This window comes from Panthera leo, chromosome B1 (genome assembly GCF_018350215.1).
Source record: "Panthera leo isolate Ple1 chromosome B1, P.leo_Ple1_pat1.1, whole genome shotgun sequence".
Lineage (NCBI taxonomy): Eukaryota > Metazoa > Chordata > Mammalia > Carnivora > Felidae > Panthera > Panthera leo.
The window spans coordinates 61,121,093-61,138,682 of NC_056682.1; the positions used below are offsets into that span (position 1 = coordinate 61,121,093).

A 17,590-nucleotide genomic window follows, 5' to 3' on the forward strand; every position below is an offset into this window, starting at 1 on the left:
ACCTGTGTCTTTGCTTCCACAGTATCCTCCACAGACCTCTGATGTAAATCTGTTACTTTTGCCACCCTTGACACTGGCATTTTTAAGACCATGCTCTGACCTTCCTTGCTTCAGGGAACTAGTCCGTCCTCACCTCACAAATCAAAGATTTGATAGGGTCTGTTGTGTATCACTGCTCCTACTATTACTGGGACCTCCAATATTCCTCGGCACAGGCCTTTGTTCAGGATTGGGTATTTAACCAAGCCAAAACCAATGTGATTCAAAGAGGCAAATGTTGTGCCCAGCCATTTATTAACACCATGAACAAACGTGAATTTGATGGGGTAGAGTTTCATATTATCAAGTTGGCTCATGGTGGAGAAACCTGGTCTTCAATAGTTTTATTTGAGCTATTTGTCTGAGATCAAGTCTACCTCTAAACTTTTTTTTTTTAAGTTTATTTATTTATTGTTGAGAGAGAGACAGAGAGAAAGCATGACTGAAGGAGGGACAGTAAGAGAGGAGAGAGAAAATCCACAGCAGGCTCTTCACTGTCAGCGTAATGTCACGAACTGTGATATTCTGACCTGAGCCAAAATCAAGAGTTGGATGCTTAACCAACTGAGACATGTAGGTGCCCCTAAAATTTTGTTTATATGTGACAATTCACTGAGTCGTGCTTTTGGTTCAGGAAGAGACTTGCTCAACATAATTCCTATCTTAAAACTCATCATACTCTATTTAAATTATTATTTAAATTTAATTATTAATTAATTAATTAATAATTTAATTATTTAAATCAACAAGAGTCTGAGTTCTTGTGGAATATGATCATGCAGCAGCTTATTCATATATATATTTTTGCCACTAGAGAAGTTTTATTTTTCACACATTTTCTTCCCATCATCCATGTCATAAGACCAAAGACATGCCAATCACAGATTCAATATCTGAGCTCTTTAAAGAAAAAGAGGAATTGTATCAATATAACAAATGATATTCCAAGATAGATAATCATAGTCTTTTATTGATTTTCTTGCCATTCTTGGCAGGAAGTGGTGGCTATTTTTTCTTAAAATAGCTTCCAATTATTTTATTTAATTTATCTATCTATCTATCTATCTATCTATCTATCTATATTATATATATTATATATATATAATATATATAATATATATACCCTCTGGTAATCATCAGTTTGTTCTCTATAATTAAGAGTCTCTTTCTTGATTTCTCTCTTCCTCTCTCTCTCTCTCATACTTTTTCCCCTTTGCTTATTTGTTTTGTTTCTTAAAATCCACATATGAATGAAATCATATGGTATTTATTTTTCTCTGACTTATTTCCTGCAACATTATGCTCTGTAGCTCCATCCATGTCATTGCAAATGGCAAGTTTTCATTCATTTTTATGATGGTGTATAGTATATGTATATGTATATGTATATGTATATGTATATGTATATGTATATGTATACACCATCTCTTCTTCATCTTTCCCTCTATGGATGGACACTTGGGCTGCTTCCATACGCTGGCTATTGTAAGTAGTACTGCTATAAACATAAGGGTGCATATATCCCTTTGAATTAGTGTTCTTATATTCTCTGAGTAAATAGTAGTGTGATTGCTGGATCATAAAATAGTTCTATTTTTAACTTTTTGAGGAAGCTCCATACTATTTTCCACAGTGGGTGAGCCATTTTGCACTCCCACCAACAGTGCACAGGTGTTCCTTTTTCTCTACATCCTCTCCAACACCTGTTGTTTTGTGTGCTGTTGATGTTAGCCATACTGATAGGTGTGAGATGATATCTCAGTATAGTTTTGATTTGCGTTTTCCTGATGATAAGTGATGGTGAGCACGTTCAAGCATATTGCATAGCATTTAGAGAGCAATCAATAAATATTTTTAAGGTAAATAGCAAGAGAACAGCTTTTTAACTTTAAGAGAGGAAGAATTTACATTATTTGTGAATTGTTTCATGTTGTTGTTTAACTTCTAATTAAATACTTCCTTTATTTTCAGCAATCCTATAGAGTACAGGACTCTTGACACACATTATGGACAATAACATAGCATTCTCTTTTTTAACACAATTGCTTCTTATGGAGAGAACACCCCATTTATCCAAGAGGACAGAATTAAGTGTCAAGGTTTTTTGATATCATTTGGAATACTTTTTATCCTCTGAAAATAGGTTACCAGTAATAATTTAATAAAGAATGATATATGAAGTCTGTTTTGTATTAGTCAGCTAAAAATAAGTAAATAAACAAAAATTCACAAAAATGAAAATAAACAGGTTCTTTGTAGATCTTGATTTAGAAACTCTACAGCCATTTGAGAACAGAATACCACTCCAAATGACATTCTGACTCAACACAAATTCTTATATAAAGGTTACTATATAAATAATCTGCAGGTCGAACGAATTTAAAAAAAAAGTCTGTATTTAATTTCAAGGAAAGAGGTATTTGTAAAAATCGTTTTGACTTGCAGATTTTAAAATTTCATAAATCTAGTATAAGAATGTGTCTTACTGGGTATATGTAGAGTTTATCGTTTAAATATTCTTGTACATTTTATTTTAACCATTTTTGTGCCAGTAGTTTATACCCTTCAATAAAATTTATATTTTTCCTTAAAAATAGTCAAGAAATATATCTCAGTATAAAGTAAAACCAAATTTAATTGCCTTATTGGACACTTTCCAGTATCATCTACTTAGCAATCAATTAATTTAATCAGATTCACCCTCTGGTTTAAATGGTGAAAAATGCATTTTTAAGAATTACAGTAATTGAACTGATTGATGTGCTTCCTATGTTTATTACAGCTTTTAAGTCTGTTTATCTACTCAATGTTTTAGATTAAGTTAAATCACAAGAGGGTCTGTTTATCAAATTAGATATCTGATATCTTCTAAGTTTGCTTAAGTGGGGTTGGTCTCTGAGAACAAATGAGCAAACAAACAGCAAAGACCATTATACTATTCTGGCAATTCCATTCTAGTTTTTTAAAAAAAAAATTATTTTTTATGCACCTAATGCAAATCTTAATAATTAGTTCTACTTTCTGTTAAATCAAACACAGATGGTTTATAAGACTTCTAAATTTTCAGTAAATAAAATTCCCAGAATGAGGACATAGAATGCTTCTTCCTGATATGCTTTTATGGTGATGTTGGCAGATCTTTAATTTTCTCCTGAATTTTTAATATCCAGAGTTTGCTTCACTTTTTTTATATGCTGAATTCAAGCTCATAGTTGACGGATTTGGCATAAGGCACCACTCTAGATAGTTGACTTTTATAGATCGTCATGTTTCCTTCACCTTATAATGAAATATTTCAGACATAGCCAAACTGTGCCTTTAGAATAACTCATCTATCATTAAACCAAACTTCTGGTTACTTCAGATACTCTACAAAGCCCCTTACTGCCCATCTCTCCTTACCTTCCACCAGCTGGCTGCATTGGAAAGGTAAACATTTGTTTCACTGGCATAAGAGATGGAGGCAGTCTTGATTAATTTTCTTTCCAGCCAAGCAGGTAGATTGCCTGCTGGGCTCCTGGCTTGATATTGTTGAGACTAGAGGTCTGAGTGAATAAGGTCATTTGAGTGAGGGACTAAGGTATTCCCACTTGAAGTGGAGTGACTTCTGTCTTAGCTTAGCAAGCTCCTTGACTTAACCATCCCCCCATTCTTTGACTACCAAGAGATGAATCCTCACTCTGCCTGAAATTAAGTCAAATGAATGCACAACAAGTGGAGGAGGAAATATAACAGGGGAAGTGGAACTTAAGAACATAAACACAAGATCCAAACAGAGATGTTTCTGTATATAGAAAGACAACCTAGAAGCAATGTAGCATTGTCATTCTTGAGAACTTCACAGCCCCTCAAAAACCCTTCCTTTGTGTTTACTAACTATGGGATCCTGGGCATGCCTGGCACATGGAAGATACAGTGACTTATACCTTTCTATATAGGCTCAGGATAGTTAGGAATAACATGTTTTTATAGTAGCTGAGAAGGAAAGTAACCTATGAAAGACAACTAAGGGATATTTGTGTGTGTGTGTTTGTGTGTGTGTGTGTGTGTGTGTGTGTGTGTGTGTGTGTGCACGCACGCATGTGTGAATTAAAACATATGGAGTTCCATTAAGGTCTTCGTAGATCCCAATCTCAAAGGCGGTTATAAGTGGATTCCTTGTCACCATATACTTAGTATTTATTGTTCTAGAACTATGGCAAATCTAAAAATGAGAGTAAGAGAATCTGGAAAAGAAACAGATTTATTATAAAAATAATTTTTACGAAAATCTTGGAAATATTTGGTAACAGATGTTTGTTGATTGATTGACTTAATGTTTAGTAAAAGAGTGAAAAGGAGAAGGAAACAAATATAGAGGTTGGCTCAAGCTTGGAGTGGCCTTCATATTGGCTTTTCATAAAGGTACGTGAATAATTATCTGGCATACAGTGACAGAAGTGCCGGTAAAGGAACTGGGAAACTGAAGACATACGTGTTCCACTTTTGTAAAATATGATCTCAAACACAAAACCAAATTCTTGCTCCCTACTTACTTCTGGCACCAGTGTCTTATTCTGCCCTCTGAGAACACCCCACTCCACTTTGCACTTTTTTAGCTTTCCCAGTTCCCCACAAAAGTTCTCAATAGAACTGGGAAGCAGTGAGTTATTTTCCTCTGTACCAACCCACCTTGACTTGCAAAGTTCCTACTCCTCCTCCCATATTTTACCTCCCACTTAATACTCTTCCTGTATCCTTCCCTGCTGCGTTTTGCTCTCCTGCAAGCTTTCAATTAATCTCCATTGAGGTGTTAACTGATAACCAAGGTGTTAACTGAAGTGTGAATTCTCTCAGGATTATTTAAATTTTGAAAGCAGGCTCTTTGAAGACCCAAACATTCAGTTATATAGAGTAACTGAAGACTTCCCTGTGATTAATACATCAAACTATTACACTTAGTAGACTTTTTTTCTGACTACTAACTTGCCCAGAAACTTAGCCTTAACAATGGTGTGTGGCTTTGGAAGAAAGGTAGATGTCCAAGGAGCTCTGTGAGTAGTAGTAGTCGATGAACTGAACCCACAAAAATGCACTTGTTCTATCTCTTTTGACTTAACAGCATTTCAAACCTGCAGTTTGTCGGCAAATCCTGCTCTACTGTCAGATATGGAGTTTGATACCCTATTAGAGGCTTTTCTCCAAAGATAGGTACAAGCAGTGAAAACTAGATGCGAAGAGATTCTGTGAGCATGTCAGAGTCAGCAATGAAATGTATGCAGTTTGGGGTAAATGAATATATATACTATGTTAACATATATAACAGATGCTGACAATGGGGGTGGGGGAATGTTAGAGCATTATCCCTCATCAAATATTTTAGAGCAAAACCATGTCTCTTTATAAAAGGTAGTTTACAAAGGCTAGAAGGTAATTTTTAATTTAAAAATTATTAACTTCTGCTGGGCATCATAGAGTCATCTAAGGCATAGTTTTTGTGCCTTTTGCATTAGATTTAAATTAAAAAAAGAATGAATTTTTTAAAAAAATGTTAAAGTATTCTCATTGAATTAAGAGGAAAATACTTTTTCAAATTTTGAGGTAGAGGGGTTAAGACAGGGCTGTAGAGGGCTGAAGGATGGAATGCAGAAAGAGAGATAGGTGGAAGGTAGGACTTCCCAATGGTTATCTAAACGGTGCCCTAAACAAGAATTAGAATATTCTGAAATACATCACAAAGCCAGCTGTGACTAAACTGAAATAAATATCATTGGAGGATTAGTGCACATCAGTGTTTTTAAAGTTATCTGAAGTGATGGGGTGCCTGGGTGGCTCAGAGGGTTATGTGTCTGACTTCACCTCAAGTCACGATCTTGTGGTCCCTGAGTTGGAGCCCCACATTGGTCTCTATGCTGACAGCTCAGGGCCTGGGGCCTGCTTCAGATTCGGTGCCTCTGTCTCTTTCTCTGCCCCTTCCCCACTCACGCTCTCAAAAATGAGTAAACATTAATTTTTTTTTTTTAAGTTATCTGATGTGAGTTTACATCAATCAGGGTATCTCTGAATTGCAATTGTAGATTCTGGGTATTTTTTCTCCCCTTCATCAGAGTGAGAACGGTGACAGATGAGGAAAATATCTTTTTTCCTTTCATTTAACTTACATATGATAGATTCATTTTAAATCCTATTATTTACAAAAAATAGAAATCATTGTTAGTTATCCTGTTAGATTCCTATTTTGGTATAGTTTGACAAGTGTTACACAAATGTTGTATGAGCCCGAAATGGGAAATATGAATGGAAGGTGCTGCTGCTATTGAACTAGCTCCTGAAGTTTTGGAAACCACATGCAATTTGCAAAGGTCATAGCTTTGAGAGATACAGTTTTAGTTGAAATAACCCCTAATAATTCAGAGATATATAACATTATTGTGGTATTTTAGCCTCCACAGATCTTCTGATTTACATATAATATTCACTTCATCTAAATCCTCTAAGTCTGTGGGAGAGATTCTCTCATCAGAATCCGTTGGGGGAGGGCACTAATTACTAATTTCCTTCCAGTTTATTTTGAATATGTGGAGAAGCAATGAAAAGCCAAGTATTTTGTCATAAATGGAGGTTTGGAGTACACAATTGGTGTGGGGTGTTGAAAATGCTCTTTCATTCTTCAGTAGGGAGACATAGATTAAGATTAAAAATTTTTTGATTCAGGTCCTAGAGCATAAAATGCACTTGTCAATGAGTTTTTAAGGGGCGATAATCTACAGCTTGGGGAAAATTTAGGTGTGCTCAAACTTCCTACCCACTCATGATTCTCTGTTTAAAAAAAGAAAAGAACTTCCACTAAAGAGTGAAAAGTCTGCCATTTGTCATAATCCAGAAGTTCACTCAAACCTTCCTTAAATTTTCGGTATTAAACACATCTCCCAAGACCCTTGCAGCTATAGCTTTGCCTTAGGGTGGAGCTCAGTCCAAGAGGTTTTCAGGACCTAAAGTGCAAGGGATTCTTGGCTTGGTGATGCATAAAGTTTTCTTCAGATCTCATTTCCCACGTCTGAGTGACCAGCTTCGAAATCGCAGAGCCGAGGCAACTAAGAGAGATACAGTATATTTCGTGTTAAATCGGTCCAGGAGCAGAGAGAATGTGCAGGCAGTCTCGCGAACATGAGAACCTCTTCTGGAGGGGAGAGGTTATAAAGCAGATAAGGATTCCTGGGCGAAGAGCTACCGCATCCTCTGCCTTTAGCCGACCGTCGCATCCGGAGTCCACGGCAGCTCGGATCCAGAGAGGAAGGTGGGATAGGAGGAGGTGGAAAAGGGAGAGGAAGGGAAAAAAAAAAAAAAAAAAAAAGAAAAAAAATAAATAAAAAAGGAGCTGGGGGAGGGAGGGGTGAAGCCAAGGGAGTAAGCGAGGGAACAGCGCGCGGGGGGAGGTGGAGATGCGGGGAGCGCGCCTGGCGCAGAGAGCTGAGTGGACCGCTCCAGACAGCGGCGCGTGCAGCAGCTCCTGAAAGCAGCGAGTTGGCAGAGCCGGGCTGCGTTTCCAGCAGGAGCTGCGAGCTCAGTGCGGGCTCACAACAAGGTGATGTGCCTGGAAGCATTCTTTTGCCCCCTCGGGCTGCCGCGGTTGGGGCTTCCTCCCTCATACCCACCTCTCCTCCCCCAGGTCTGCGGGTCTGCGTGTGTGTGAGTGCGCGGGTTGGGGGGTAAAGCCTACGGGGAGGGGGCACTCCGTCCCCGCTCGTCTCCTCCTCCCTCTACCCCTGTCGTCGCTGATGCATGCATTCCCGGGTATCCCGGTCTTCTTACCCCTTCTTTGACACTGCCCCCCCACCCGGGCCCCCCGGTTGTGTCTCCTTTCCCAGATGCTCAAGGTGTCAGCCGTATTGTGTGTGTGTGCAGCCGCTTGGTGCAGTCAGGCTCTCGCAGCTGCCGCGGCGGTGGCTGCGGCCGGGGGGCGGTCGGACGGCGGTAATTTTCTGGACGATAAACAATGGCTCACCACGATCTCTCAGTATGACAAGGAAGTCGGACAGTGGAACAAATTCCGAGACGTAAGTGCTGCGCACCCCCGTCCCCGGGCACAAGAGCGCGCTACTCCCAGGCGGGGGCCGCGGCGGCTGGGGATGGGTGGGCAGTGGGCTCGGTTTTCCGAGGCGAGGGCTTTGGGGAGACGCGGCGGCGCTCAGGGTCTGCGGAAGTTGGCAGTTCCGATGCCCCCCTCCTGGCTAGTGCAAGGGGACGGCGAGCTCGCTGGTGCACTGGAGTTCGGGTCTCACCAGGTTCCCGCTCGCCTCCTGCCTCCTCGCTCTCCCACTGTGTCTCCCCACCTCCCTCGGCCCCCAAAGGTTTGCAAAGTGCTGGCTCAACCTTCCCAACTTTTGAATGGTGTTTCTGGCAATAGTAAACACGGCAGATGCGCCTTTGCTGTGCAGTGCTTGCTACTAAAGTAACTAGGATCGATCCCGTTACTAATGGTCCATTAAGGAATTTGAGGGAGGAGGTAGGAAGATGTAAGATTTATAAATGCCGGCTCTCCAAGGGGCGGGAGGTTGTTTGGCCGCGCCCGTCGGCAGAAGTTGAACGGCTCTTGATGACATACAATTGCTGATCAGATTTGTGCTTCGGCATTAACTTTGACACGGAACATGTTTACAGTGCGTTGGATAACGTTTTATTCCGAATTGAATCACTGCCGTAAAGCCCGCCGGGTGAGAGGGTCGCGAAGGGGGAAAGGGACTTCTTCGCAGGGGGTAGCTCTGGAAGGGTTAAACTGTAGACTGCCCTGGGGAGTTTCCTGGAGGCTTGTTAAGACCGAGGCTGGTTTAGGGACGTTCGTTGGCGGCGGAGCCAGTGGCCGTGACTCCCCGGTCATTCTCCCCCCCCCCCCCCCCCCCCACTATCTGCTCTGAATGGAGCCGAGTGAGAGAGCCGCGGGCATCAGGAGCGCGGTTCACCTCCACGCATTCAACTTGGATGTCCCAGTGAGGTCGCTGCCCGGGCAGTGGCAGTCGTTCACCGCCCCCAGCCCACCCTTTAAAACCCGGAAGGCCCGAAAGGAAGCGAGAGTGATTCACAGACACATCGCCAACCTTTACTGTGACATTTCAGAGAATTTCTCGTGGAGTCCATCTGCACTGCCCTACGTGGAGATGAGTTAACTTCTTTCATCCGCTGTCGCCCGGTCACGATTTGGGAAAATAAATGGAAGCACAGATTAGTTTTCATCTTGGCTCCCCTAACCCCTTCTCCTGACCACCCCCCCCCCCCCAACCTGTGTTAACTGAAAAGCCACAACACGTAGCTGATTCTGGCAGAGGGATTCCCGAAGAAACGCTCATTTTTACTTCAAAATTAGATGTAGCTCATTGACACTAGGCATGGGTGCTGGGATGAAAAATGGTAATGATAATGATAATACTTAATGAAGGGTTTTGTCTTATATTCTTTATGAACAAAGCTTAAACATCATTTTATTTCTAAGTGAAATCCCTTACACATTTGTTTTATTTAAGTTTATGCTCATATTGAATACAATCAAAAAAGCAAGCAAGCAAATGAGATATTTCTAAACCTGGGGAAGAATTTCTGCTTATCATATTCTCGTTTGGAAAAAAAAATATTGAAGATTTTTCAGTGTTTGAACAGTGCTTCGCATAATGACATTTTATTTCTTAATGGGTGCTTGAAAATCTTTTAAAATAAATTTTAGGCTTTCTTTTCTAAAATATCTTTTAAAACTTTAATATATTTTCGAACTTAGTATTCTCTGACTTTATTCAAATTACTTTATTGAATTATTTAGAGCCACCAGTTGTGCTCGGACAGTTTGTAAATGTGTTTGATTTAAACTATGGAAGCAAGCTGAGTTGCCTGAAATAATTAAATATTCCAGGAATCATTTAGCCAGCTTCTACAGACAAAGAGGAAAGCATTTTATTGCTCTAGTATTTTCAGTTATTCTTACTTGATCTCTGGGGAAAAAAATCCATCAAAAGTATATGTTAAAGTTAAGTAAAATACTTATGGAAATATTTTTAGCAAATATCTGTTTTGAAATACACGCAATACATGAAAATATAATAATTATCTGTTTAAAATACAGCAAGTTTTAGCATTACCATTTTAGTAAGATCATTATCTTTTTGTAAAGATAACTTCAGGAGGGCATAGAGAAAATAAGTGCTATCTTTTTTCCCCCTTAAGCACCTGTTGCTTATTATTAACATGATAAAATGTATGCCCGTGGTGTGACTCAGAATGCATAATATAGAATCCTTACTTCTATACTATATAGAATATAGAATGCAACTCAGAATGCATAATATAGAATCCTTACTTAGACAATCCACCTCACTGCTGATCTACAGATTTTTTTTTTTTTGCCTTTTTTGGGGATCATGAGCTCACTTACTTTTTTTTTTTCTGTATCTTTTAAGGAATTGTTTATTTTTTCATCCATTTTCATCTGGAAGCCCATGCACTGCATGAATCTGCCTTTAAATGTTCTGCATCAGCATTGATGTCTTAAGTAGTTGATTTGCCACTTAGGTTATACGAAGGCAAAGAAACAAGGAAATCATCCAATTTAACTGAAGTACTTCTGTTTAGTGCTTTTCTTTCGTAAAAATATAGTTAATTTTATTTACAAAAAAAGCTTTGGAATGCCTAAGCATAAGTAATACTAGAATTAACCTTCTTGTTAATTTACACAATCAACATTATTTTACAAATAATTCCTAAATGGAAGTTGAGCTTTTTTAAAAAATGTAATGTTTATTTATTTTTGAGGGAGAGAGAGAGACAGAGAGAGAGCGCGAGTGGGGGAGTGGCAGAGAGAGAGACACACACAGAATCAGAAGCAGGCTCCAGGCTCTGAGTAAGCTGTCAGCACAGACCCCGACCTGGGGCTTGAACCCATGAACCATGAGATCATGACTGAGCCGAAGTCAGACACTTAATGGACTGAACCACCCAGGCGCCCCTGAACTAACTGTTCTTTTCAATTATATTTGAAAACTACTTTGAATAGTATTTGAAAATATAATCCATTATTATATTTTAATTGAAGGATTTTTAAGATAAATGTACTTTTTATAGATTATATGTAATAGATACAACTATATGTTATATATATAATTAAGCTTTAAGAATAAGGAACATTGATAGGAAGTATTATGTGAGAATAGATGAACATCGGAAGCACTGCCATCGATGATTCATTTTTCTCATTTTCCTCAATATAAATCACAGAGAAATAATAAACCAAAGGCAAGCTTAACATAGAAGAAACTTCAAATAATTTTGACTACTTTCTACTAGCAGTGCTCTTTGAATAAAGTTTTGTTGCCCTTTAAAGTGTACAGAATGTCATTATATAGACAGAGAACTTTTGTCCTTTTGAAAATCATTAATGTATTTGGTTGTTAGAGTAAAAATTCCTGTGGATATTCTAACTTCTATATTTTAGGAAAAATTAAAGTTTAACTTTTTAAAGGTGTAGAAAAGTCAACTAATTTGAAAATAAGTATAGTAGATAGAACCAGCATGTAATGTTTAGGGAATAATTATGTGATTTGAAAATAAAGCAAACAACAGAAACTTTCAACAACAGGATATATTTACAAGATACACTGGTTACAAGGCATTTGCTATTTTTTTTAGTTCTGGAGAGTAGTGGTAAAATCAAGAACACAGGATTCCCCAGTGGGAGAATTGTGGAAATACTACGTTTACCAAGAACAGGTGTAAGGAATTCCCTCACTCCATTCTTGCATATATAATATTTACATGCCTGTTAGGAAAATTGAAAGTCAGGATCATTATAAGAAAACAGAATCATCAGCTCATGAATCAAATGGTCCATATACTGCATATTCAAATATTTATGTTTTATAAGTCAATTAAATTGTACCTTTAATCACATAATAAATGAGTATGAAATTTGGAAACCAATGAATTAGTTGATAATGAATGATATAATAAAATAATCATTCTTAAATACTATTTCACCAAAGTACATATTGTAATTAAGAATGACAGAAAAGATACTATATGTTGGCAGCAATATAATAAAAATGTAGCATAAGAAGCAATGATGGCCACACTAATTACAAAGAATTCACACAATGAAATCAGACTTGTACCCATACGTTGAAATTCAAATACTTCTAGGTTAGTTTTCTTTTTCAATAAAAATGCCTGGGAGTGGGAGATAGTGGGTAGGAGGAAAGTTGAATAGGTGGAGCACAGATTTCTAGGGCAGTGAAAATACTCTGTGTATTTGTATAATGATGAATACATATCATTATACATTTGTCTGAACCCATAGAAAGTACAGCTCCAAGAGTAAACTCTAAGGTAAAGTATGGACTTTTGGGTGACTACGATGTGTCAGTGTCCATTCATCTATTGTAACAAATGTAGCACTCTGGTGGGGGATGTTGATAATGAGGGTTAGGTTTTGTAGTAGCATGAGGTATATGGGAAGTCTGGAGACTCTCCTCTCAATTTTTCCGTGAACCTAATCTGCTCTAAAAGAGAGTCTTAAAGAAAATCATAACCACAACCTCATCACCTTAAGAAAACAAATAAAAACCTAAGGGTCACACTGAACATTGTTTTAAGAAACGGTTGCCATTCTTATTGCAAAATCCACAGTCAACTTCAGGGTACCCTTATCGCTTAAGTAGTTTTTAATACCCTTCAGATATGTTGAAAGCAATAATAAAGTCTTACAATTTGACTTTAGAAATTCAACCATAAGTTAAAGGACATGTAAAGTGTGAACATGTAAAATATAGGTTTACATGTCTCAGAGGCACTCAAATTATAAGTTGACTTTCAAAATGCCTGACTTGGATGTATTGAGTAGGATGGTAACCTTTCTTAACTTCTTTCTCTTTCCTGTTCTCATCTGAGTTGAGGTTTCATTTTAGTAGAATGTACAGATTATTTGAGAGATAATGGCTGATGGGGAGGGGTATTTCCTGCCACTTAGTGGCTGTAGGGGAGTAAAGCCCCCTGAGAGTCTATCAACTTTTACTGCTGTTAGTTGGTAAATGAACAATTGGTTTCTAGACCTACTCCAAAGTATTTCGTTGCTTTAAAAGGCCTTGCAGTTGAAACAATAAGAACCTTTAAAGAATACTCTGTCAGTGCTTTCTTTAGATTTGTGATACACCCTCGTATTTCCTGAGAAGCCAGCATACCTTTAGCACTGAGGGCTTCTCCTTCGTGGTACCTTTTCCTGAAATTAATTTTCTTAATTGACATATAATTGACAAAAGTTGTGTATATTTAAGGTGTGAAATATGATGATTTCATGTTCATATACATTGTGAAATGAATACTTCTGGGGAATGTTAATAGTAGGAAGGAAAACTTTGCTGTGTGGCTTTTCAACAATATGTAACAATAACATTTATTAATAATTGGAGAAATCGAACAAATTAAACTGCTGCTCTCTTTGTTCAGGAATACTTTTCAATAATGAACACCTAATTCTGACTTTAAAAAAAGGACATTTTTGGTGTTTTTCACTATGAAACGATATTTTTAACTATGGTAAACATTACCTATATTTTCTCACAGTGCAGCACATAGGCTGTCCTTGGAAATTCTTCACAGTTAATTTGTTGCATTCTCACAAGTGTTTTGCTGGCTTTCTTTTGATCTTTTTTTTTTTTTTTTTTCTTTTGATCTTTTGAGGACTGTGGGCCACACCATATTTACAAATCTGTGAAATTGTATGTAGTGTATATATAGTGCACATATTTGCAGAGCAGACTTGGTAAAGACTATAGCATGCAATATTTTTATATGTGACTATTACTCATATTGTTTAAATCATTAGAGGATTTAGTCATTAGAGAGGCAATTGACTGTAAGAGAAGCAATAGGCAGTTTTTGAAGATTATTATGGGGCTACTAGGGCAGCAGAGGGCTAGCTCCATGCAGCATCCTGACCCCTACCCATGTCATCTGGGTCCTAGTCAAGCAGTGGTTGTGGTACTGTTGGAAGATTCTTTACCTCAAAAGCCGGGGCTGGTTGTCTCGCTGCTTTGAAGAATGAAGAATGAAGAGGTGGACACAAAATGAGCAGCAGACAAAAGTGTATTAAAGTATAAGATCAGAAAGGAAGAATAGTATGAAAGCTCTCTTTTACAGAGAGGGGGGCATTGGAAAGTGAATACCCACCACTAGAGGCCAGGGTCTTTGTTTTATAAGGTTCTGGTCAGCACTACCCTCTCCTTCCTTCTCAGGTCCCACCCTTATTGACTTGATGACTCTGGGCACTGGGTTGTCCATTCCTGATTGGCTTGATTCCATTTATGAGGGGTGGTCTAAGGCCATAGATCATTCCTTGGGGATCATAAGTTTTATGGTCTACTACTTATTTTTAGTGAGGTCTTTTGTCCAATTCCTGAGGGGAGACGGATGGGGAATAAGTGGTGTCTGTTACCTTCTTAAAAGGAACACTATGCCTGAGGGGGTTTGCTGTGGTCAGACACTCCCAGCATTGTTCTAAAATATGTGTTTTTTCCCACCCAGGGACCTCAGGTCCTAATCTTTCCCTCTATCTTTTCCCTATCCTAGTACAGACTCCACAGCCTATTTCTTAACCTACCCAACCACCCCCACCACCATCACTACCATAGTCACCAGTCAGGATTCAAGATTGGTTTTGTCAAGTCAGATGTCACAGGAGGAAGGCAGGGCCGAAAATACCCACTGATTTACTGATTTCTGAAAAAGGACTGTCAGGTACAACTGTATCACCTTATCAGGCAAAATTGAGTTGTTTTGGCATGGGAAATTATAGGGAAGTACACAACACTTTTAACTCTCCAGCTCTCATAGTTTCTAGTGAAGCATTAGGAAAGTAGAACCAAGTGAAATGAGAAATAAATTACTTTGTGTGTGTGTGTGTGTGTATGCGTTACACATTTATATGCATGTATATACAGGTGTATGCGTAAATATATACGTATTACACATATGCTTTAAGTGTGTATTCCTTCAAATAAGTAATAGATGAAATAATCATAAAACCGAAGTGATTATATATCGCATTATAGATATTTTTACATGTTAATTAGAAAATAGGCACTCCCTCTAAAATGTTGTTAAGACATGTTTTAGGGTTTTTTTGTTTGTTTGTTTGTTTTTTCCCCTAGTGAAGTTTTTCCACATCTCACAATTTACAAACACAATCTCCTTTGCTGTTATAAGTGTGGTCACCGTGTGCCTTTCTGGTTCTTATGGGAAGTCAGCAGCTTGTTTGGGATTATATGCTTAAACTTTTTACCTAATATACAAAAAGAACATCATGTACTGCTATGAAGCATCTATTTTCCTACTCTTACAACAAGACTATGATAAGACCGCTTTTAGATCTCATGATTCTGACTCAGACTAACATTTCATGTTCTTATGCAACTTCAGTTTTCATGATCTGGGCTAGAATTATTTTATTATATTTTATGTATTTATTTTCTAAAGTCCGATCTGTGAATTTTCTATACACACCATTCAACTCCAGTGAAATCCTAGCATATTTACATACATTTTCTCCATTTACGAAAATCCTTTCTTTTTTTTTTCTACTCTTTCTTCCTTTCTTAGTTTACAGATTCTGCTCCCTATTAGGCTCTGAACTCTCTACAGTTAAAGATTGTCGTCTCTTCCCCCTCAAAAATCCAACAGTTCACCTAGCATGATCCCAGTGACAGACTCTGACTTAGCATTAGAAAAATATTAAATAAATAAAGGAACATTATATTAAGTGTGCAATGCCATCTGAACAGTCCTTAAGCAAAGGCTTTTAGAATGGCATTGTTTTTTATTGACCATTTCCATTTCTGACCACTGTTAGCCCAGTTTTGTAATATGAATGAAAATTGAATTTTATATAAAATATAAGGCTTCAAGTACAAAACTGGTTTAGTCCATAAGTTTCAAAGTGCACTAAAATGGAAATTCTGTGCCAAACTGTCAAGTTCAATTTTAGAGTGGTAACAGTAGATGGTAATTATATGGCTCTTGGCACTCCCTCTGCCAATTCATCCAGTTCTTTTCCGATAGTTTCTCCTTGACCACATAAATTTTTGCTCTAAAGTCTTTAAATATTTTTATCTGCCTACTATGTCATATTAAACACCAGTATCTCCCTCTTTTTCAACTACTGTGCTTCATTTAATGGCTGTGTGTGTGGCTGGATCCAGATATTTCACAGATCGTCTAGATTTATTTCATTAACTTCTGCCTCAGTTATAATTGCCAATGCCTTAGTTAAAAATAGGTGAAGTTCTTGCTAAATGGAGGCCCTGAAACAACATGCCTGAATTAAGATAGAATTTTATTTCACGACCACGTAAAGGTTGAGATGGGCTTGACGAAATGAGTTTTCCAGGCCTGAACTTTCAGGGTTATTCCCTCAGTGTTCTCTATCATCAGTTATCATTTCCTATCCAGCAGGAAGGGTTTAAGACAAAGTCCAGGACATGCAATTACCCTGTAAGTTACCTGGCAGTTGTTCCACATTACTTCTGTGTGTATCTCACTGACCTGAACTCAGTGACATGGCTATACCTGGCCAAAAGGGAGGCAGGGGAATGTCATATCTAATGGGAAAGGATTAACAATAAAAGAAAGAAGGCACAGCTGGATACTGGAAGGAAAACATTGGCTTCATCCATCTAAATATCTCTTGAAATTATTCCCTGTGCCCATGGAAAGGAATTTTTGTCATTTACCATTAATCGTTTGCCTTGCCTTCTGTCTTGTTCCCTCCGTAATTTCAGATTATCCCTCTATCCTCTGTTCAAGATAGAACTGGAGCATCCAGCATTTGAGGTTCTGGATATAGGCGCTTGAGGGAGTAGTAGTCTGCCAATGTCTAGGAGGAAATGTTGGAGGTCAGACCAAAGAAGAGCATCCACATATGTTTTTAAGGAGAGCCTTCATCTGATGGCAAGTCCTACTTCATAGTGAAATCATTTAGCATTGTCTTCTGTGAAACCTTTATCTTTTTTTCTTTTTAAGTTATGGATCTTTGGTCATAGGTCCAGGTAGGTAATGTAATTGGTGGGAAGGAATTAGAATTTGTCACTCCTCTTAGTTGGAAGATAGAATATTCTCTATACAAGGTTGTATTTACTCTGATGCAGAAAAAAAGAAAAGACAAGTATGGTTGATGCAAAGTACCTTTCCCTGGAATAATAGTAGAAATGATGCCATTGCTGAATTCATGCAACTCCTAGTCCTGGAAGCAAAGAAAATAATCTCTTCAGCATTAGCATTTCTGGGAGAGTTAGGAGATAGAAACTGTACCAAGTAAGATTTGCCAGAAAGAGAGTTTGTTTCTTGACATCAGAGAGGGCTGAGCTCCTTGCCTGGATCATAAGTAGAGATAGGGCATCACACTCTTTTGTTAAGTTTATTTATTTATTATTATTATTAAGAGATCTTTGGGGCACCTGGGTGGCTCAGTCGGTTAAGTGTGGGACTTCAGCTCAGGTCATGATCCCGCTGTTTGTGCCTTGGAGCCCTGCACCTGGCTCTTTGC

The 17,590-nt window shown here is 38.2% G+C and overlaps 1 protein-coding gene across 2 annotated transcripts in view; it reads left to right on the top strand.

Annotated features, from left to right (window-relative positions):
* The first annotated feature begins 7,445 nt into the window (after nucleotides 1-7,445).
* The window catches only part of SPOCK3 (SPARC (osteonectin), cwcv and kazal like domains proteoglycan 3), a 482,169-nt gene continuing 472,024 nt past the window's right edge, over nucleotides 7,446-17,590 (top strand). Inside the window, exons 1-2 of one of the 2 annotated variants that reach the window (XM_042935123.1) lie at nucleotides 7,446-7,603; nucleotides 7,887-8,075. In XM_042935123.1, coding sequence (XP_042791057.1) covers nucleotides 7,887-8,075 — 189 coding nt within the window. In that variant the 5' untranslated portion in view covers nucleotides 7,446-7,603. Of the gene's footprint in view, nucleotides 7,604-7,638; nucleotides 7,688-7,886; nucleotides 8,076-17,590 lie in introns of those variants that run through there. The other variant, XM_042935124.1, reaches the window with a different exon arrangement.